The 24,174-nt window shown below is 39.0% G+C and overlaps 1 protein-coding gene across 24 annotated transcripts in view; it reads right to left on the reverse strand.

The window, feature by feature from the left end:
* The window catches only part of LOC102407486 (phosphodiesterase 4D interacting protein), a 240,015-nt gene that overhangs the window by 51,890 nt on the left and 163,951 nt on the right, over window positions 1-24,174 (reverse strand). For all 24 annotated transcript variants that reach the window (XM_044944467.2, XM_025288006.3, XM_025288000.3 and 21 more), the window contains 15 exons: window positions 17,296-17,427; window positions 16,536-16,655; window positions 16,202-16,294; window positions 15,854-16,066; window positions 14,840-14,998; window positions 13,884-13,997; window positions 13,555-13,692; window positions 12,668-12,847; window positions 11,367-11,561; window positions 7,758-7,925; window positions 7,507-7,588; window positions 4,040-4,131; window positions 2,297-2,413; window positions 1,838-1,975; window positions 871-983 (listed from right to left, as the gene is read on the reverse strand). In XM_044944467.2, the coding sequence (XP_044800402.2) occupies window positions 871-983; window positions 1,838-1,975; window positions 2,297-2,413; window positions 4,040-4,131; window positions 7,507-7,588; window positions 7,758-7,925; window positions 11,367-11,561; window positions 12,668-12,847; window positions 13,555-13,692; window positions 13,884-13,997; window positions 14,840-14,998; window positions 15,854-16,066; window positions 16,202-16,294; window positions 16,536-16,655; window positions 17,296-17,427 (2,054 nt within the window). The remainder of the gene's footprint in view (window positions 1-870; window positions 984-1,837; window positions 1,976-2,296; window positions 2,414-4,039; window positions 4,132-7,506; window positions 7,589-7,757; window positions 7,926-11,366; window positions 11,562-12,667; window positions 12,848-13,554; window positions 13,693-13,883; window positions 13,998-14,839; window positions 14,999-15,853; window positions 16,067-16,201; window positions 16,295-16,535; window positions 16,656-17,295; window positions 17,428-24,174) is intronic.

Raw genomic sequence — 24,174 nt, forward strand, 5'->3', positions numbered from 1 at the left:
ATCCATGGGATTTTCCAGGCAAGAGTACTGGAGTGGGGTGCCATTGCCTTCTCTGAAAAACCAAAACCCAGGAAAAACTAACTGTAAACTGAATTCATGTTGAGCCAAGTAGGGTTGGTTGCTACTGAAGATGTATGTTTTGTCATTTGTTAACCAAACTTTACAGTTTGAGAAGGAATGCAGTTCACAAAGAGTCAGATTCTTTAACAAGTAACACAAGTGGTCCTATCATACCCTTCCTCTGCCTTCATTTTCTTGAAAGAGATAGAAAACAAATTTAACTCAGCAATACATTAGAGAAAGCTGAAGAGTGACAAAAATAAAAATTAGGAAACAAAGAAAGGGGCTAGGAGGGAAGGCAAAACAAGAAAAAAAATAAAGAGAACAGAAAATGTACCAGAAAGATAATAATATATATGACCAAAAATTAAGAGGTACAGGAAAACATATTCATCATGATGGCTATTGGTAATCCTGCAGTAATAGTAGCCATAACAACAAATATATTTTCTTCACTGACATTCAGTGAATATCAGGGCCCTTAATAGTCTTACTCTTATTATTAGAATATAATGAAGCAGCCTTTAATAGGACAAGGAGCAGACAAATGAAAGAAATATACAAGTTCTTACTACATGCAAGGTACTAATTGAGACACCTGACATGTATTCTCATTTGATCTTTGCAATAACTACATGAAACAGGAAGTATTCCTGACTTAATTTAGACGCTGAGGCTCAGAGGAATCCATAAAACGAATGACAAACTGGACTCCAGTAATGGTCCACTTTCTTTTTCTTCCCACTTTGTAAGCTGTAGGCATCTTCACATAATGAGGAATAAAAGGAAAAAATGCAGTCACTCTCTCACCTCTCTGGATGGGCATGGAACTTCACCAGACTGCTATAGAGCTGTCTCTCTGCCTGTAAGGCCTCATTGAGCCGACTCCGCTCATCTACCAGTCCTTCGAGCATCAGCAGCAACTGAGGGGAAAAAGAAGTGAAGCAACACGCAAGCAGAAACATGAAGCCACAGTTAATTCTGAGAAAGAGATCAAAAGAAGGTATCAGCACAGACAATGACTCAAACAGCTCACTATGTCATTACTGACTTAACCTTTCTATATAGTACGCTACAGTTTTCAAGTCAATGTCATATTTGTCATAAAGTTTTTATCTTTTAAACTGTATAAGGCAGAATTCAACTATGGGAGGAAGAAGAAGAAAGAAGAAAACAAAGCCAGAAACACAGGAGACAGGCTAAGAGGGAGGAGAGGGAGACAAAGCCAGGATAGGGCAAGAGGGACACAGACAGCAGGACTCACAAGTGCTCTTCATCCACTGAGTAAACATTAACTGGGCCCCTTCTCTGTGCCAGGTTCTAAGGACAAACTTACTATCTAGGTGGGGAAAAGACATCCATCAGTCACAGACAGGTGTCACTGTGAGCTACAGTAAAGTGCTTGAAAGAAGACGACCTGTGATAATGCATGACCGGCAACCTGTTTAAGGGAACTGGTAGCGTTAAAGCCAGTTTGGAGTGAGATGAGTAGTTAGTGTCTAGAGACATGGTAACAGAGACACGGAGGAGTACAGGTAAACCGGTCTTTCGATTAATAACAAGATTGGCACTCAAGAAAGGTCAGATCTGGGGCAGCAGTTACAATGGAACCTCACGTGCTAGAAAGCAGCACCTGTGGCTGCTACTGGCCACGGAGGGGAACCTGGGAGCACAGATTCTCGATGAACTTCCAGCAACAGCCACCATCATAAGTAACTGACATCTTGTTCACTGCTTATTTTGCAGTAAAAATAAGGCCTGTACTCCAATAGCTTACTTGTTGTCTTCGGTTTCCGGACGTTTCCTGTCCTTGTGATTCTACTGAAGCCACTTTTTCCCGAAGAAGCAAGACTTCCTGGGTCAGGCGTTCCATAGCCGGGATGTCTTCAGGATCAACCAGCTGCATCTGCAGGTCCTAAAAGTAAAAAAACTAGTAATAAAGATAGTAATGAAAAAAAAAATGCTATTCAGCAGCAGAACAAATGCTCTTGAAATAATCTACTAGGCATTAAGTGGGATATTAATAAGCTGTGATAGTAACAATAGCTTCTTCATGAAATCTGAGCCACTCTGATACCAGTCAGAGAGAACATGGTAACACCAAGAGGCTCAAATAAGCACTGCGTCCAGAAGACAAGCAACGGCACCGGGACTCAATGAATCTAAGTGCTGTTTGAAGGTGAAGGTATTCTGAGCTGGAATCATTTCCAAGAGTCTTTCAAAAGCTTTGAACGACCTTTATGAGGTCTTCCTTAATCTGTATGGTCCTGGTCAGGGACTCCATGTCAGCAGCCTGAACCTGCAGCTCTTGCTCCTGCACAGCCACCATGGACTGGAGTGCAGAGAGTTCCATCTGTGGAGAAAGAAATCCTGAAGTCAGTGGGCAGAGGAAACAGTGGGTGTCATGGTTACATTTTGACACTGAAGCAGATGCTTTTCCATATCATATTATTATCAACCAGTAGTGCAAATAAAAACTAGAACATGAATAGTGAGCTACTGGATCAGATCCATAAACCACACCATGTGATATCAAAGCATGTTTCATAGGAAGTTGTAATGTGGTTTTAATGATGTCCTCTACTTTTTGTTAGCACTACAAAACATACCAAATTGGTTTGTTTTTTTTAATTTTTTTTTTTTTTGGCTGTACTGCATGGCATGTGGGATCTCAGGGAAGTCCAGAAACATTAGTCTTAATTGAGTATATGTGATAGAAACAGGAACAACATAATGGCTAGGGTAGAACTGAAATTTTAGAAAAGGAGGGAAACTAGGGGATTTTTTTTTAAACTCGTATTTTTAAAATACCACACAATTTCACATCCTCAAAACTTGAGTCATATAACATGATTCTGTTTGTAAGGAGAGATGTGGTAATGAAAAGAAATACAATAAGATAATTTCATCACAAATATGAACACAGGTTTTATATTATAGATCTAACTATGGGAAAGAGGTGGAACAAAAACTGAGGAGCTATACAGACTGGCCAACTAAACTTAGTTTAGGGACCCATGACACTTGACATAAAGGTTTTTAGTTTTAGCCTGTAACCCTATACTGTGTCCCTAAAGCTTCCTCTCTCTTCGTCCAAGTTAGACAAACAATTAGTTGTATAGGGAGGAAGAAGGGGAAGGGATTCTGTAAGGCTGAGAGGCCTCTTCTAAGAAAATGATGAAAACTGTCGCTAGAAATAGAGCATATGGATGGGAAAAATTATCTGCTCCAGGAAAGGAGTTCTGAGGAAGCATGCTGAGTCACAGAAGACCTGAGCTTAAATTGTAGCTTTAGTATTTTATAGCCACATAATGATTCCTCTCCTTCATCTTTTAAAACAGTGTTTCAGCTTCTTCTTCTGTAAAATACGGCCAACATTAACCTACTTTGCAGAGTTGTAAATATTAGTGCTAATTTAAATGCCCAGTGCAGTGCATAACATAAAGCGAGTTCTCAATAAACATTACGGATCTTTCTTGAATGTCTCTTGTTCTATGTTTCTAAAACTAATTTCATGGATCTGTCATAATTATAAGCAGCAATTATATAGCACTTCATTTTTTTCACAAGTCCTCTATAATTATTTTATTCCAGTTAGACGTGGGTAAAGAAAACTGTGTTCTTTCAGCACTTAAAAAGTTTTAATAATCCTCATTTATAAAAACAAGTGCATCTTGGTGAGATAATGTATATATAAAGCAATTTCTACTTTTCTCCAGAAAGAAAAAAGGCTCAACTTGCATTTGGACCCAGATATTATATTTGGAGAATTTTACTCTTTCCTTTTTAAAAAAGTTTTTTTTTTTAATTTATTTACCTTTAATTGGAGGATGATTGCTTTACAATGTTGTGTTGATTTCTATAATACATCAACATGAATCAGCCATAGGTACACATATGTTCTCTCCCTCTTGAATACTTAAAACTCTTTTGAAAAAAAAATAGGAACTTAGAAATTAGACTTAACTAGAAAACTCACCCGACTTTCTCTCTCTTTTTTAGCCATGAGCTCAAGTTCCTCTTTGGCATTACTCAGTTCTTTTTCCAGCCCCGCAACTGTATCCAAGTCCCCTAAAGATGAATACATAGTGCTGGTTACAATCAGTATCAACATAATACGATCTGTGCTGCCTTGTTTCTGAGGAATTTATTCTAAGATACAACTCAATAACAACAAAAGATACATACACAGGATGTTCTATGCAGCATTATTTGTAATAACAAAACACTGCAATCCATCTATAAGCCTATAAAAAGAAGATTGAACACGTATAGTATATCCACACGATGAAGTTCTATATATAGCTGTAAAAAAGAATGAGGAATATCTTTATGAACTGATATGGAGTGATTTCTAAGATATTAAGTACAACAAGCTGTTTAGAAAAGAATACATCTACGGAGTATGTTTTATGTTAGGAAAAGGGGATGTATGCGTGTTACATATACATATAGGATTAATCTGCTTACTTCTGTAAAAGGAAACACAGGAAGGATACCTCAGAAATGAAACCAGTTGCCTTCAGAGGATGAGTGAAAACAGGAGAGAAAGGACAGAGAAGTAGATGGGGCTTCTGAGTACACTTTTCTCTATTTTTGAGCTTGGAACCATTTTAATGTTTTATTATCAATGGGTAAAGTTAGTTCAACAATAATGAGGAAGAAAAAGCCCAAACTGAATACTAACAAAAATGAATGCAACTAAACAGCAAATAGATAAGATAATCACCCAGAATACAACTTAAAAAATTAATCCAAATAATTTTTGAGCCCAATATTCAACTGTACATCCTCAGTTGGAAATATTCTGAGGATAATAAGAATTACAAAGAAATTTTAAACATTATTTAATAGATTTACTTTTGATAGTGGTATTCATATAGCCATTCTGAGACTATTTTTCTGTATTAGGCAAATATATAAATATAGTGATGTTACAGGTAACCAGGTTTCTCAATGTTGGGAGAAGGGAGATATAAATATAAAATAAGGGAGAGAAAGAACTTTTACTGTTAAACTGGAATTAGAGGAACCAGTATCAAAAGGTGATACACACACACATACACATCCTTAGCTCTTTTCACTTAAAAGGGCCTAGAAGCAAAGGACATACCTGAAGTTATGAACTTATCTTATGCCCAGATATTAGTATATAAATGCCATTACCCATTAAAAGGAACTAGAGAGCTCCTTGAAATAATGGATAATTTCAGGGCTGAGGCAGGCAAAGAAAAAGGTAATTACATAACATCTTCTTGTGCCAGAAAGTATGGAAGTAATCAAAAACTGATGAAGAATTATTGAAAGGACAGAGAAACAGTTTGAAGGGGCTCCAATTAGCCAAATCCCAAATGATTTGGTCATCACGTGGAAGAATGACAGAAACGGGTAATAAAATATTTTTTTTAAAAAAACAACCCATTACTTCATACTGATATAAACAAACAAAAGGAACAGAAAGGATAGGGAAAGGGCACCTCTTCTTTATACAAGAAGACACACTACTAAGAAAGAAGGAATTTTAGAAACAGAAAATCAGTCTTCTAAACTACCAAAGTAACAGTGGGTACAAGCAAGCTTGAAGGATGCTAAAGCCATTGGGTGAACGGCTGTGGGAAACAGAACCATCAACACCTTAAGGTATTTGAGCAGATCACTTATCACTTATTAATTACAAAGGCGAAAACGAACCTTTACAATGGAGACATCTGGTGGATACAACCTTAACCCAATGACTAAACATCACTGAGCAAAACACAAGGAGTAACATGTGCTCCTGAGGCGTTGCACCAAGAAAGATATCACCCAAGCAGCATTCTTGCCAAAGATGTTTAACTTGAATCTAACCATGAGGAGACAATCAGAGCCAAACTGAGGGCCATTAGCTGGCCCAGAGCTTTAAAAAATGTCAGTGTCAGGGAACAGACTTGTGGCTGCTGAGCAGGGATGGCGGAGGGCTGGATTGGGAACTGGGGGCTGGCAGATGCAAACTATTATATACAGAATGGATAAACAACAAGGTCTGACTGTACGGCAAAGGGAGCTATATTCAATAACCTGTAATAAACCATAATGCAAAAGAATCTGATAAAGATATATACAACAGAATCACTTTGCTGTACACTGGGAACAAACAACATTATAAATCAACTACACTTGAAATTGAAAAAACTCTAATGCCAAAAAAAGACAAAAAAGGCTAGAAAATGGTTCTAGATTAAAGGAGACTAAAGAACCATGACAGCAGGGGGGGGAAGAAAACAACCAGCTATCAAGAGTATTACAAGGACAGCGGAAATCCTGAAAATAGACTGCACAGTAGATGCTAGAACTATGTTAAAGCTACATTGACTGAACATGGTAATTGTAGTTACCCGGGAGATTACTCTTGTTTAATGAAGTATTTAGGGGTGAAATGTCATGATCTCTATAATTTTTAAATGGTTCAGAAAAAACATTACATCTGTCTGTACATGCACATACATGCAAGAAATAATGCAAAAGTGGCAAAATGTTAACAGTTGGTGAATCTTAATAAAAATGTACATGGGTATTCACTGTACTATTTTTGCCACTTTTATATAGGTTTGAAATTTACAAAATAAATTGGGGAAAGATGCTTTTTTAAAAAGGCAAATAGGGAGTAAATTAAACAATCCAGCATCTTTACTCTTCGACTAGAATAAAGTTTCCCACTAAAAAATGATTACTTGCACAGCTTACCTATGAATTCCACAATGCCCTATACTATAAAACAGACAAAAAGTTTTTACATTCTGAAAATCATTTAAAAAACCGTAAGTTAATTCTTGAAGTCCACAACACTTCTATCAGCACTATAATCACCAAGTCACTAATCATGGTGAGCCCCTGTTTCTGTAACACTTCTCCAGATTCTAATATTTTGGTCTCTGAGACTAATCTAAGGCATTCATTTTGAGTTTTGCTCACACCTCACATATAATTCAGTTACTTTTATGGAGTTCAATGCCTACAACCACCTCTTGGATGGGGCAGAACTTGGCAAATGACTCAATGTACACTGCCTACTCTTCCCAATACTGTAATGTAGCTTATGTCTAGATGTAGTAAGTAGCCTCAGCTTGCTTCACAGATACTCAGGAGAAGGTATCAGCCCCATGGTCCTGCCGTGCAGGTTTGAAAACACTGCCTCCTGCATTCTTGAGTCCCTGCAAAGCTATCTGAAGAGGAAAATTAGGATGCAGCTTCTTTGGGCTAAATTGTATAGCCAGAACAATAGCTTTAATTCAATGTAAGGTAAAGTCAGTTCTCCCAAGAATAGACATATCTTCAGTCTTTCAGTGGAATCCAAGCTTATTTTTTCCATTAAGGTAGGAAGAGAAAGAGTCTTGGCCAAATCTGTTAACAGAGTGTTACAAGAAGGAAAGACAGAGATTCCTTAATGAAATCAAATTTGATACTTACCTAACGAGGACCTGGGTACGCTAGCATCCCCTTTGGCAGTCAATGAAGTGCTATCATCTCTGGAGGGTATATGCACTGAACCCTAAAAATTGGAAGAGTCGGGGATTTAGGAAGATACAGGAATAATGATCACAATGACAGGACTTGGAACATCCTCACACAACTTGGAATTAAAATTATCATACTTATGCCTCAGATATAAAAAGAAAATGCAGCTGGCATAAACATCTATACAAGTCTATAGTTCTTACTTGATCAGTTTGCTCTCCGAGATGGGGGCTGATGGAGGTAACTTCAGCTGGTCGGTTAGAGAGGGGTGCTTGGGACATCATGAAATCTTTCCCTCCTAAATATTGGCGCAAGGCCTGTAATTCTGAATTTCTTTCCATTAGAGCTTGTACCATCTTTTCTGCAGCAGCCTAGTAAGGAAATCACAAGCAACATGAGACAGAGACTCTAATAAAACAAAATTTGTGTTCTGATGTCATTTGTTAAAAGCCAACCATTTAAAAAAAAGTTAGTGGGGCTCTAAGAAATAGTTTCCTTGCTTTCATTTTACAGGAAAAAACAGTCAAGGAGTGGAAAGAAAGTCTCTCATAGACAGAATACTGGAAAAACAGAACACAACATGTCTATCATAGATAAACTCATCTGAAATTGGTTCTGCTAGAAATGCCAGGCTAATAACATATTGAACTGGGTAACTGATGTCTTTCTTTACTTGGGGATACATGTGCCTTTGGCATGGATGGTCTTTGCTCAAACATTTGTCATTTGCATGGTTTGCTCCCTTAAAATGTCTAGGAAAGTGTCAGTCACTCAGTTGTGTCTGACTCTTTGTGACCCCATGAACTGTAGCCTGTCAAGCTCCTCTGTTCATCGAATTCTCCAGGAAAGAATACTGGAATGGGTTGCCATTTCCTTCTTCAAGGTCTTTGCCAAATTTCAACTTTTCAGATTGGCCTTTTCTGCATTTCCTATCTAAATGCAGCAAGTATCTAAATGCAGCAAGCTTATCTACTCCCAACTTCTGCTGACCTGCTACATTTTTTTTACATTGCACTTACCAGTAATCAATATATCTATTATTGTCTCTCTCTCCCCCAACACCTGCAACTGGATGAAAGTTTTCTAAGAGCAAGCACTGCGATGTTTTATTCAATGCTGAATCCCAAGCTCCCAGAACAGGGTCTGGCCCATAGAAGGCACTCAATACATAGGCACTCAAGACCTAGATATTGAATGAATCACACAGGAACATTTTTATCAGACCACATGACCAGGAGAATCTGGACCTCAAAATCACACCAGTTTATTTCATTTCAAATCCCATAGTTTACTAAGACACATGATGGCACAATAAGGAAAAAATTGATAAAGAACCTGCCCGCCAATGCAGGAGACATAAGAGACATGGGTTCGATCTCTGGGTTGGGAAGATGCCCTGGAGGAGGGCATGGCAACCCACTCCGGTGTTCCAGCCTGGAGAATCCATATGGACAGAGGAGCCTGGTGGGCTATAGTCAACAGGGTCACAAAGAGTCAGACACAACTGAAGCAACTTAGCATGCACACCACATAGAAAGTCTGCATTTAATCAGAAAATCCAGAAATAATAAACTAAGACTAAAATTACTAAGAATATAAAATGATGGATATGTCAGATATAGCATCAACTATTTCTGGGGAGAACTACTACTGTTTTAAATAAGAAGCTGAGCCCTCGTCATAACTTCTAAGAGAAATGAAAGAATAACCTTCTAGTTTTAGCATGGAAAATTCAGACTCTTTAGGGATTTGGACATAACCATCTTAGATGTAATAGTACGTTATTAATTTGCCTTAATAAAAATCTGTTAGACTATGGGAAGAAACAGAGTAAATAATACACAAGATATCTTGTGCCATACATATGATCTAACTGGCTTGACTCTTTTTCTAGTAATGCTGCTTTTAGCACAACTCCCCCAAGTGTGGTTCGTGGACCAGCAGCATCAACATCATCTGGAAGCTTGTAAGAAATGCAGATTTTTGAGGCTATGTTTTTTAAAAGCTATTTGAGGGATTGTTCTGCATATAAAATTCAAGAAGCACATCTAGAAGAATACAATCACTACTCTTCCTTGAGCTGAAGATCTTTTGTAATTTCAGGCATCTCTTAGATTCCATTATTTTACTACCAACGCATACACAACATATATGTGTATATTAAGTGTAATAAGACTAATTCTTTCACATGACAAAAGGGTGAAAAAGAAAACTCAAAGACTCATTAGTCTCCTGCTAAATTTTTAAATAATTTACAATGATTTTGTTAGGTCATTCTAAAAGCAGTTTCTGCAGCACAAAGCAGCATTTCTAACAAAATGTGTATTTACTTCAATGGGCCTAAGAACTGGATGAGTGGAATATAACCATCCCATACTAAAAGGAAGCATTAGAGACTATTACGGTCAAATAACATAGGCAATGATAAGAATCTATTTCCCTCTGAAAACTGACTAGGGGGAATTCTGAGTGACTGGTCCCTGAAATGTAGCACAAGTCAACTATACCAGACTCTAGCCTTTAGGAGAAAGATATATGGAAATGAGGATAAATTAAGAATTTGCTTTTGAAATATTTGTGGCACATATACACAATGGAGTATTACTCAGTCATTAAAAATAATACATTTGAATCAGTTCTAATGAGGTGGATGAAACTGGAGCCTATTATACAGAGTGAAGTAAGCCAGAAAGAAAAACACCAATGCAGTATACTAACGCATATATATGGAATTTAGAAAGATAGTAACGATAACCCTGTATGCAAGACAGCAAAAGAGACACAGATGTATAGAACAGTCTTTTGGACACTGTGAGAGAGGGAGAGGGTGGGATGATTTGGGAGAATGGCATTGAAACATGTATAATATCATAGAAGAAACGAATCGCCAGTCCAGGTTTGATGCAGGATACACGATGCTTGGGGCTGGTGCACTGGGATGACCCAGAGGGATGGTACGGGGAGGGAGGTGGGAGGAGGGTTCAGGATGGGGAACACGTGTATACCTGTGGCAGATTCATGTTGATGTATGGCAAAACCAATACAATATTGTAATTAGCCTCCAATTAAAATAAATAAATTTGTATTAAAAAAATATTTGTGCATTGTTATTTTGAAATTACTATATCCCATATTACTATGAGATTGTTTATTCTCATCATGGCTTTGAAAAAAATCTTTTCTTCCCTCTTAAGATAACTCAGATTTTACATGAATTAAGAGAAAATGTACAAAGAATAAGCTTCCCCATATCTTGGGTAGAAACAAAATATCACTCAAGTCTTAATAACTTAGAATCAAAATCAAAACACTCCAGAACCCCATATTTCTTATGGTCAAAATGATCAGAACATTAAGTAAAGGAAAATGTTATCAATACATAATGAACTTAATGAGTAGGAATATGTATTATTTAGGCACCCTCCACAAGCAAAGTGTTCTAGAAATAGCTTATATGGGCGTCCCTGGTGGCTCGGCTGGTAAAAAATGCGCCTGCAATGTGGGAGACGTGGTTTTGATCCCTGAGTTGGGAAGATCCCCTGAAAAAGGGAATGGCTATCCAGTCCAGTATTCTGGCTGAAGAACTCCAAGGACTGTATGGCCATGGGTCACCGAGTTGGATACGACTGAGTGACTTTCACTTGATGATTCATGTAAAACTATAGTCTAGTCAATAGGCTGAAGGAAAAAAAGCTAATAGAATGGACTTAAGACAACATAAATTTTACAAGTTACAAGGGTCTGATGCTTTCTGTAGTGTGGACTATAAATGCACAGGGCGATGCTCTCCCAGCCTGTGCATTAGTTCTTACGTGGCTCTCCTGCTCTCTGGTGCTCATGGACTGAAGCAGACCCTGAATCTCCATTTCATATTCCACCGCTTGCTTGTTCCGATCACTCAGAAGGTCCTGCAGCATCCTTTCCTTCCGCTGTAGACGCTGGCACAGCTCCTCAGCTATCTCAGTCTGCCCTGGTCCAAGTTTGCAGAGCAATGTTGCGGTAAGATCCTAATACAGGAGAGAGAGTGTAAGTTCTGGAGGAAAGAATTCCCTCTAATACACATCAAAGGGCTTAAAAGAATCTTTCATAGAAGAGACAGCAAGTATGATGTTTTACTCATTTTTGTTGCCCCAGATCTAGCACAGGCCTTGCACATAAAAGACTGTCAATACACAGTGAATGAACACTAATAATACAGGGAAAAAAAAACTTAGAATGACAACTTACATGTTGTTTTCTAAAATAAGTCCTTTCCTTATATGCTCAGGGCACATAATATTGGGGATAAAAGGGCACTCAGTTCATTTATTTTCTCCCCAGTTTAACTTTATAGGGGAACACACAATGATAAACTGCAAAAAACAACAAGCGCTGTTTTTATAAGCACAGTGATGTAGCTCCTAGGTCTACACTAGGAGGTAATACATGGTGGTTAAAACTGCAGAGCCACACCATCTGAGTTGCACACTGGTTATAACACTTATTAGCTATGTCACTTTGGATAAGTTAATTCACCTCAGAAGTCTGTTCCCTTGACTGTAAAAGAGGAATAACAGTATGTACCTCATAGGTTTGCAAGGATTCAGTGAATTAGTATCCATCTTAAAACGGGGCTTCCCTGGTGGCTCAGTGGTAAAGAATCTGCCTGCAGTGCAGGAGATCAGGGTTTGATCCCTGGGTGGGAAAGATCCCCTGCAGGAGGGCATGGCAATCCACTCCAGTATTCTTGCCTGGAGAATCCCATGGACAGAGGAGCCTGGTGGGCTACAGTCCATAGGGTTGCATAGTCAGACATGAGTGAAGCGACTAAGCAGTAGCAGTAAGCTCTTAAAACAGCGCCTGACACAGCATACGCACCATAACAAAGGTTAGTTACCATACTGTGGGTATATTTTTTAGATCTCATTCTCACATAACTTCTTTGAGAAAGATAATTGTCCCCTTGAGTTTATAGGCGTAGGGAAAAAATTCCTGTGAAAGCCAATGACCTGCCCAGGCACAGGATGGAATTAAACACTTGGGTCACCAGCCTCTCAGACCTCAAGAGTCCTAATCCAAGACTAAGATTATGTCATCACTAAACCGACTGCCCGTAAGTTAACTAAATCCTTGCCTCCACTTCTTTGTTCCTGTCATGCAGAGATGTCTGTAGCTGCTGAATGATGCTTTCTTGCTCCTTCTGCCAACGGCTAAATTTGGTTTCCATTTCTTCTTTCAGCCACTGGAGGTTCTGACAGGTGGCAGACAACTGTTCCACTTCCAGGCCTTTGGACCTCAGGAGACTCTCCATACTCTACAGTCACAGAGACAGCAGTTGCTAAGTCAAAGAGCCACCCCACACTCCTCAGCATGAACAGGAGACCTGACTCACCTTTACAGTATCTCTTCCATTATCGTATCTATTTATTTTGCAAAAGGAAAAACTGTGTATCTAATCTAACAATGCCATATTAGTCTATTTTTTGTTATTAGAAACTCTTATCTAGTTTGTAGAGAGATAGATATAATGTATGTCCTAAATAAAGTATTTTGGAGGAAGTGAAGAACTTCTTTAAGAAGTTCCAGATGGTTAGATATTAAAGATCTAAAAGAAATACACAAAAATAGCCCAGAGTAAATATTAATAAGAGAAACAAGGACTCTTGACTGTGGTTATACACAGACATGTACATAATATTAATGAGAAAAATACAATATAATAGTGTATCTGAGCAATGGTTCTATAAAAGCATATAAACACTGACAAGGATTAGAAATAAATTAGAACTATGAATCCATATTCACTGCCCTGTCCTACAAAGCTCATACTAGAAGTGCTAAAACTTCTCACTCCAAAGTCTATGATAACAGAACTAATGACTGCTATTTTTGTTTGGTTTTGTATTTTTTAATATATAAAACACATATTCTGATTTTCAGCAAACGATGGAAGGGGTGACGCTTCAGGCTTGGAATCCAAGTGGGAGAGGGATGCCGAGTCATGACGGCGTTTGCTCTCACCTGCATGGTAGCTTCATTGGAGGAGAGGATACCGCGCAGCCTCTCTAAGTCGTGATCTCGCTCTCTCATGGCAAGGTGAAGCTGACGCAGTTCCTTTTCCTTTTCTTCTAGGCTGGAGAACTTTTCATCTATAGCCCGCTGCAAGCAAAGTAAGCATCCCAAAGCTCCGTAAGAGCCACTATTCTGATTACGCTTATTCAATAAGATTCCAAATATAAAAGAATAGAAAAACAACTCCAAAAAGCAGCAAATTCAGTTAACACACATTTCTATAGTCCCTCTGGGGACAGAATAACCCATAGCATCATGAGCAGAATTATGGTACATACCTCTAGGGCAACATCTCTATCTTGGATTCTTTGCCTAAGTTTCTCAAGCAACATTTCATTTGCTTCAAGGGTTTTGTCTGAGTTATTTCGGTACTGCAGGAGCTCCCGAAATTCCTATCAGGACCAAGAAATAATTTCCTTTATTCATTTTACTTAGTATTAACTGAATTCCTACACTGTGTCAAGCAATCTGTTAGTGTTTCAGAATAAAAAACACAATGTGATCACTCTCAAGGGGAACACAGTTTAGCAGAGATAACAGACATACAAAGTGCTAACAATTCTGCATCATATATATGTGAGTATACATAAACACATCTCCTGGGGGAACACAGGACGCATTGTCTAACTCTGCCTGAAGGTGTCACTAAAGTTCCCATGAAGGAGGTTACATTGCTCTTAAAGCAAGCACTAGGAGTTTCCCAAGAGGCTGTGTAGGGTATTTCTGTCAGAGAAAAAATATAGGTATAATATATGTATGCGTATTATGAAAAAAATCATATGGTCAGTGAAGTATAAGGTATTCAATGTGACTAAATCTTAGAGTAGGTGGTAGAACTGACCACTCTCTCCCTTAGTCTTCCATTTTTTCCCTATAACTTACATTTTATCACCTAAATAGCTGGATATATAGAGGTCTTCAGCAGGAGCAGAAGACATATCTTCTCTTCATCTTCCCCATTCCTGGCCTGGAATCTGACTCACAGAGATGCTTAATAACTATTGGCTAAATATTTACTGCTTAAGTCTTTCCGGTCTGTAGTTCTTATTTCCTACACTTGCTGGTTATCATCTTGGTTCACGGATTGTACTTTCTATTTCTTTTGAACCCTCCTGGTTCCCACATCTCAATGATCTACATGTAGGAGGTACTCAACACAAGTGGACAGATGATATGAACATAAATGCCCACGTCCTGTGAACCCAGTTTTAGCTGAATAATCCTGTGGACTCACCTGAAGCAGCTGCTCTTTGTGACTCAGACTGTGGTGGAGGTGCTGAATGTGCTGCTCTTGGGTGCGAATCTCATTATATTTTTCAGCCTCCAGGGTATGAAGCTGTTGGCTCTTACTCTGAAGTTCTCCTTGTAGCTGCTGTAGGGCTTTTCGCAATTCCTGAATTAAACAGATTCCCTTTTTCAAACAATCTAAAATTTTCATATGGTTATTAGATACGGAGGCCTTAAAACTTTCAAGGCATAGAGAACAAAAAAATAAAGTAGCAAAAAGTGCCATTCTTAAAATTACGAAAGAAATACTATAAGGGTCAAATAGGATGAGGGAAACTATGGGAACTGTGGATGGGAGTATTAATACTATGATTCAATACTTACTTTTTGGCTTAAAAGTGATATATCTATGTAAGCACTAAGTGGGATTTGGTTCCAGTGTAAACATGGATCCTTTATCAATAAGCTCAAGGATACACGATTACTACCCATGCTTTTAAATCTTAAAAAAGAACTGGGAGCATTTTTTCCAAGCTAACAAGAAACTATTTAAGAATTATGTGTTTTAATTTTTTAAAAAAGCACACACGGCTAACTATGCAGGCCATTCTTCTCACTTGGTTGGTCTTCCTGCTTTTCTGTCTCACTGACTTTTACCCACCCTTCAAGAATAATCTTAGACAATATGCTCCTTTGTGAAGCTTTCTCTGGCTCCCTCAGCTCTCCCTATATATTCCTATAGGATCCTTATGCCTCCTCTATAGTATTTACCACACTGAAATACTGTTTACAAGACTGTCTCTCAAGCTATATTACAAGTATCTTAGGAGGAAAGTGCCTGTGATAGTCACTCTTGTATTTCCACAACACAGCCCAATACCTGGCATACAGAAGAAGGGTTAGCAAATGTTGAACTGAATTACTAAGATTAAGTAAGTTCAACACAAGCTATCCCTATAAAAAGTTATTACCAGGGCAAAGTTCACCTTTACACACTGCCACACAACGATTAATGATTTACTTGGTTATGTTTCCAAGAAGCCTCTTTCTGCTGTTCTCTCTCCTGTGCTGCAGCCTCTACAAACCGCACACATCGTCTAGCATCAGCCAGCTGCCTTTCTTTTTGGCGTACTGCCCTCTGGAGCTTCTGTATTTCAAGCTGGCTGCAGAATAAAGCACTTTGAAGATCAAGCAGAGCCACCTGTTGCTGAGCTGGGGAAGTACCCTCTGAGTTCTGAAAAGAGAGAGAAAAGCATCATCACAAGAAGGGCCGGCACTGAGCAGCCAAGAAGACCACCGAGACCAAGACCGTGGCTGAGAGTGGCACATCCTCAAGTGATGCCTCCTGCCCTGGGTGATCCTCACATACATGAAGCTGTTTAAGCTGACTCTGGTGCAGCATTTCTCGAAGCTTAGCCATTGTGTCGTTTTGACCTTCAATCACCTGGTACAACTCCTCAGTCTGCAAACGAGAGAGGGGGTACCAAACATGTTAGCAAACTAAGTATAAACTCCATTATCTTATTATCTCACCGACACAGATTTTAGTAGCAGGACTATTCCAAAATACCAATCTAGATGACACGACAATTTCTCTAAGATCTGTTAGGCTGAAAATATCCATTTCTACAAATTATAGGATACTTGTCTACTTTGATGGGAAAAACATTTCCTCATAGGTCCATGATTGCCAAACATTTTACCTCACTTTCCCTGCTTTTCAGAGTTTCCTTGAGGTTTTGAATTGTATCATCTTGCTTCTGAGATGACTCCTGAGCAGACTTCAGTTCATAGCTCATTTCATTCAGTTTTTCTTGAAGAATCTGAATTCAGTAAAGAAAAACAGTTTGGTAGGTCAATGATTTCTTTTACTCTCAAATGCAACCATGAAATCTGTCCTCAAATCTAGGTTTAAAGGATTTCTTTAGGGGATGTTACATTGCTATTTTCCCCCACACAGTGTAACCATTAAAGTCTTAAGTCAATCAGCAAGACAAAGTAGCAGGAGACATGAAATACTTCCTTCAATACTCAATTGCTTCAACTCTCATGAGCTGTGCTTTCTGTATGACAGCAGCCGTACTGGGGGTACTTGTCCACATGAGTCACTATGGAGCCTTTATACAAAGACCAAGGGGCTTTTGCTATCTACTACATGACAGGACACAAGGGTACAACAAGCAAGGAGCGCTGCGTCCCAAATTGTGGGAATTTTCTTCTAAGCAGATGTTAAAACCCATGGGCTGTATAAAGGTCAAACGTTAAATCAAAAGCATAAACGTCTTGTCTCAGTACCTTATACAGTTAAAAACCATATTCAAGTTTTAATTTCAGACCTAAAAGACAGCAGAAATTCTGATCTGTGCAGAACAGACTAAAACACTTGAGACCGGAAGGAAAGAGCTACACTTCTAAGGATATAAAGAAACCCTGTGATCCCCAAGGGCATGGTTTTGCTCATACCTTGTTGGTGGTCTCTGTTTGCTGGATTTTTTCCTGGAGTTCTGCCAGATGGGAATCAGATACAGACTGCTGAGTTGTACTGGTCTCATTTGAATTCAACTTCTGTTGTTTGAGTAAGTCTTCAGTCATGGGCTAGGAAGAAGCACAAGACAAGTTAAGTGTACCCGACAATAAATTTTATCTTCAAATGTTTTCGGCCTCTTTTGCCAGAGTCTTAGAAAATTACAGCTGCTGAATGGATCATCAGTATGAATTGATGAAGACAAGGAAAAGTTCTGTTCCTTATTATGACTTATCAAGTCACTTACTCCCAAGCTAACATTCCTACCTTTCTGTACGAACCTACACAAACACCACTCAAAGCAAGTAATTCAGAAATTAAAAAGGGAGGATTTTAAAAAACACTCATGATGACCAAATATTTGCTATATTCTATTTTCAATCAGGGAATTCAAAAGATCAAATTTCTACCATCCCTAAGGGAGAAAAAGTTATAGTTCAACTACCGTCCTTATAGTATGCCTATTTCACATTATTAGAAAAATGAGTAGATTTCAAATATGAAGCATACATTAGATAATAGTATTTAATCAATACTAAATTTCCTAACTTTGGTAACTGAATTGTTGTTATGCTATCTTTAGGAATTACATGCTTATTGAGCATAAAGATATATTATATCTGCAATTAATTCTCAAATAATTCAGAAATAAAAAATGTGTCTACAGATAGTTGGAGTGATAAAGCAATTGTAGCAACATATTAGCAACTGATAAATCTGAGTAAATATTAGCAACTGGTGAACTTGGAAGTTCTTTGTACTTCTCTTAAGACTTCTTTAAGTTTGAAATTATTTCAAAGTAAAAAATAAAAATTAGAACTTAAAATCCATAAGGTCTGGGAAGGAGGTAAGACTTAGGAGTAAAAAACATCCATTTATATTTGGGACAATCAATCAGACTAAGATAACTTATTGAACTTGACCTAATATTCATTATGAGCTGCTGCTACTGCTGCTAAGTTACTTCAGTCGTGTCCGACTCTGTGCGATCCAATGGACGGCAGCCCACCAGGCTCCCCCGTCCCTGGGATTCTCCAGGCAAGAACACTGGAGTGGGTTGCCATTTCCTTCTCCAGTGCATGAAAGTGAAAAGTGAAAGTGAAGTCACTCAGTCATATCTGACTCTTCGTGACCCCATGGACGGCAGCCTACCAGGCTCCTCCATCCATGGGATTTTCCAGGCAAGAATACTGGAGTGGGGTGATCCAAAATCACTTTTCCATTATGAGCTAAGATACAGAATTAAAACTTTAGGAATTTACTGTGGCATTAAATTCCACCTTTTCTCTCCCTGCTTCCTCCCCTCTTCTCTCCCACTCCCAATTAGGGAAAATACAAATCCATTAGGAAGAGAAAAAAGGCAACTGCTTTTCATTTTTTCTTTACCTCACATGTTCAAGTTCTGACTACCACCTTCCAGGCTGTGGGGTTACAGCTGACCTTCAACGACTTCCTCATAGCAATTGACTGGAAGTATGGGCCTCCCTCCTGGCTCAGATGGTAAAGAATCTGCCTGCAATGAGGGAGACCTGGGTTCAATCCCTGGGTTGGGAAGGGAACGGCTACCCACTCCAGTATTCTGGCCTGGAGAATTTCAAGGACAGAGGAGCCTGTCAGGCTACAGTCCATGGGGTCGCACAGTCAGACACAACTGAGTGCCTTTCAGTTTCTTTCTTAATAAAGATTTCAGAAGAAAAATCTTTTCTATTCTCCCAGTGCTGTTTATCATTTTAAAAAATATCTACGAAGTACCCTAATATGCAAAGCACTATGGGAGGGGGAGTGGGGAGCTACAGAATAAAAGACCAAGGAAATACACAAAATAAAAGATAGTGACAAGGAAACAGGTAAGCAGGACAAAGTCATTAAGTTACTCTAAATTGGCTGATCAGTGGGAGGTCTCTTTCAGACAGCATTTAAATGAAGATCTACCTGATAAGGAACCAGCAATGCAAAGATCTAGGCAGAGGAACAACTCATGGAAAAGACCTAGGGTAGATACAACCCTGAGAAAGAAACATGCCTTTGTGGATGGAGAAGTACTTTTCAACAGAAATATAATGTGAGCTACATGTATAATTTAAAATTTTCTAGTTATCTTCATTGACTGAAGTAAAACATAAATAAAACAATTTTAATAAAACACTTTGCCACTCAGTCGTGTCTGACTCTTCAGGCCAGAATACTGGAGTGGGTAGCCTTTCCCTTCTCCAGGGGATCTTCCCAACCCAGGAATCGAAATCCAGGTCTCCGGCATCACAAGCGGATTCTTTACCAGCTGAGCCACAGTTCAGTGCAGTTCAGTCACTCAGTTGTGCCCAACTCTTTGTGACCCCATGGACTGCAGCATGCTAGGCCTCCCTGTCCATCACAAACTCCCAGAGTTTACTCAAACTCATGTCCATTGAGTCGGTGATGCCGTCCAACCATCTCATCCTCTGTCGTCCCCTTCTCCTCTTGCCTTCAATCTTTCCCAGCATCAGGATCTTTTCAAATGAGTCAGATCTTGACATCAGGTGGCCAAAGTATTGGAGTTTCAGCTTCAGCATCAGTCCTTCCAATGAATATTCAGGAGTGATTTCCTTTAGGATGGACTGGTTGGATCTTCTTGCAGTCCAAGGGACTCTTGGAGTCTTCTCCAACACCACAGTTCAAAAGCAACAATTCTTTGGCGCTCAGCTTTCTTTATAGTCCAACTCTCACATCCATACATGACTACTGGAAAAACCATAGCTTTGACTAGATGGACCTTTGGCTGGCAAGGTAATGTCTCTGCTTTTGAATATGCTGTCTAGGTTGGTCATAGCTTTTCTTCCAAGGAGCAAGCGTCTTTTAATTTCATGGCTGCAGTCGCCATCTGCAGTGATTTTGGAACTCAAAAAAATAAAGTCTGCCACTGTTTCCACTGTTTCCCCACCTATTTGCCATGAAGTGATGGGACCAGATGCCATGACCTTAGTTTTCTGAATGTTGAGTTTTAAGCCAACTTTTTCACTCTCCTCTTTTACTTTCATCAAGATGCTCTTTAGGTCTTGATGAGCCACAAGGGAAGCCCAAGAATACTGGAGTGAGCTATCTGGAGTATAACCTATCCCTTATCCAGGGGATCTTCCTGACCCAGGAATTGAACTGGGGTCTCCTGCATCGCAGGCGGATTCTTTACCAACTGAGTTATCAGGGAAACCCTTCAATGAAACATTTTGACCAAATATATTTAAAATATTGTCACAAGCATGCACGCAATATGAAAATTAACAAGATACTAATTCTTTACATTGTTCCTTTAAAATTAAAGGTATACTGTACACTCAAAGCATATCTCAATTTGGACTAGCCACATTTCATGTGGTCAACAGCCACACAAGGCTAACGGTTGCCTTGCTGGAGCACACAGGGCCAGAGCACGATGGGCAAAGGGGGTGCTGACACATGATGAAGTGGGAAGGCAGGCAGGGGCCAGATCAGATGTAGCTTCTGTGCACCACAGGTCATGAAGCTGTATTTCATTCTCATTGACATGGGAATGGACTGCAGTGTTTTTAACAGAAAAGTAATCAATTATATTTAAATTTTTAAAAGATCACTCTAGTTGCTATGTGATAACTGAACTGTTGGAGAGCATCAGGAGAAATGAGAAGACCAGTTAGGAGGCTGCTGCATGGGAATGAAAACACTGCTTTGGATTATAGTGGTAATAAAGGAGGGAAAGAGAAATGGATAGATTCGGACATGTTTTGAAAGTAGAGGCAACAGGCCTGGATAGTGGGAGAGGGAGAAAGAGATAAGTAGCAAGGATAAGGACTCCTAGAAAAAATTGAGATATTTGTTGTTGTGAGTATAATGGGGAGCCTTGCCCTGAAGCAATGTGAATTATGTCACACCACGGGAGAGGCAACTCTTTTCATAGATATTTACAACAGTTCTACTGATAAATAACTTTATCACTTAACGATAAAACCTTCTCTACAAAACTTGGCTTCTTACTTCCTTGGTGTAAAACAACTTTCCAACAACATCTATTTTAAAGTATTTTCCAAATTTAAACTGTAACAAGCAGAATTAAGTAAAATAGCTTCAAGTTTTAAATGCCAGGGAAGGTAGCCATATTTAGTCACTTCAAACCAAAGAATCTTAGACCAGTGAAGGACACTTTATAAACTAACCATCTGATCCACTCTCAACTCACATGTGAGAAAATGGAGACTTATAACAGGTAAATAATTTGTCCAAAGTTACACTGGAAATAGAATCCAATTAAGCTGAATGCACTTAAAGTGGTAACTTCTCTTTCATATTTATAAAATCGACTGCCTACCATAATGCCTGGAATATTAAGTAAGTAAGTGTTTTTCGCTCAGTCGTGCCCGACTCTTTGCAACCCCATGGACTGCAGCCCACCAGGCTCCTCTGTCCATGAGACTTTCCAGGCAAGGATACTGGAGTGGGTTGCCATTTCCTTCTCCAGGGGATCTTCCCAACCCAGGGATCGAACCCAGGTCTCCTGCATTGCAGGTGGATTCTTTACCAGCTGAGTCACAAGGGAAGCCACCTGGAATATTACTCGAACCAAAAATTTTTGCTTACAGTGAACAACAGAAACAAAAGCAAATAAGCAACAGGCCTGTCTTCTGATTTCCAGCCCAATGTTGTAATCCCTCAGTGGCTCTCTTAGAAAAAAGACTGGCTAGATAGAAAGGGAGATGTTTAATTTAAATATTTCAACATCAATTTTAAATCTGAAGAATGCCAGCAGAAAAGCACATAATGAGTCTGGAGCTCATCTGAACCCATTTTGGCATGCGTATTCATAGGAAACCTCTTCTAGGAATGTAATGTATGGACCAAAAGGCTGGAAGATGCTTGTTTCTTCTTTATTCTTAGTACTTTATTACTTTAAATCTCAAGGAAAAAAAAAAAGTCCTTGCAGGTAAGTCTGCCAAAAGAGTGCTTAGCAAAGGCCCACTGAGTAAACAGCTGACAATTAATTCTTGTGAGTATCAAGTACATAAACCAATCACTCCTATGAAGATTTTATAGAGCATGACATCAGTAATACTTGATCTGGTTGAATGCGTGTTAATCTCCAGGGTATCAGTTACTAAAATCATGTTGTAACCATAATTTTAAGTTGCTTTTGACTCAGGACAAATCGGAGAAGGCGATGGCACCCCCCACTCCAGTACTCTTGCCTGGAAAGTCCCATGGACGGAGGAGCCTGGAAGGCTGCGGTCCATGGGATCGCTGAAGGTCAGACACGACTGAGCGACTTCACTTTCACTTTTCCCTTTCATGCATTGGAGAAGAAAATGGCAACCCACTCCAGTGTTCTTGCCTGGAGAATCCCAGGGACGGGGGAGCCTGGTGGGCTGCCGTCTATGGGGTCACACAGAGTCGGACGCGACTGAAGTGACTTAGCAGCAGCAGCAGCAGGACAAATGCTTTTCAGCAACAGAAACAAGAATTCCTTCCAAGTCTAATGGTGCATAATATAAGACCTTTAGGCTAAAAGGTGGTTATTTTGATCTGGATTAACATTTTTTTTGACACTTTCCTAGTCATAACAGCACGTCATAGAGCTCAAACTGCTATAATTTTCTATCCTAGTGTTAGTAATAGAAGATACAGCAGCATCTAATGCTTACATCTTGCAAAGGGCCTGATCTGGGTTATGTAGCTAAGCTATGAGAGGGATAAATTCATCACAGTCATACAAGAGCAGGTTCTGGCATTGCAACGTTTGAAGCAAAGATCTCTCACTCTTTGAATTTAGATAGAAAAGGAATTTGCACATAAGCCAAAACTGAAATAATGTTCACTAAGGGACCACGGCCCTCCTATCATAGCTTTTCTAGTTCTGGGCCAGACCATAAAGAAGGAAATAACAAGATGGAAGAAGGCTTCAAAAAGAAAAACCTTGGGTCTTTAGACATAAATTCTGTAGGAGGCAATAAATCAGTTTGCACAATATGAGAAAATTAGTAAGCAGAACCACACTGTTGCTCGTTAGCTTTAAAATAAGAAAGAAAGAAGGAAAGAAAGAAAAAGGGGAAAGGCAACCAGGAGGAATTCTGATGGTGACATTTAACAGTAACCAGATTAAACAAAGGAATCAAAACACCCTTACAGAACAATCTCCCTTTTTAGGAGAGAAGAGCTTTTCTTCATATTTGGAGTACAATTTAACTAAAGGAAAATAATTTGCACTTACTTCTATTCTATACACACTTGTTCAGAGAAAGACAAAAATCTGTCTGCCTTTGTCCCACTTAGCTCTGCTTTCGCCATAAAGCACGCTAGGCCTTAAAATGCTTATAAAAGTCAACCCAACTTAGATAGTAGATCTGGAATCCAAAATACACATTTTATCTACAAACACTTTAAGTCTAATTAATCTATCTCCCTCCACATTCTTAATTATTAGAGAAAATAGCTTAGCAATCAAATGCCATAATTCTTCAAGCTGAATGTTTTCTCTCTCCTCTCCATGTTTTAATATTCAACAAACAGTAAAGACGGTAAAGCCTGGTGACAGCAGAAGTCTTATACTGCTGTATTAAAGGGCTATTTTTTTTTTCTAATGTCTACATTTAGTGAAGTAAAGGGATTTGACCTAAAGGTACAATTACCATATTTTAACTGTGCTCATTAGGATGCCAAATTTCTTCACAGTATCTATCCCTAAAGAATCTGCCTGACATCCTCAGGTTACAGAACGAAAGCCCTGCACTTAAAATAAGTAGTTATTGAATTCAATGCCATCAGGCAGTGTGATTTAATACACAGAATAAAAAGGTCTTGGATGAGAATGGCCAGGAACC

Source organism: Bubalus bubalis, chromosome 6 (genome assembly GCF_019923935.1).
Source record: "Bubalus bubalis isolate 160015118507 breed Murrah chromosome 6, NDDB_SH_1, whole genome shotgun sequence".
Classification (NCBI taxonomy): domain Eukaryota; kingdom Metazoa; phylum Chordata; class Mammalia; order Artiodactyla; family Bovidae; genus Bubalus; species Bubalus bubalis.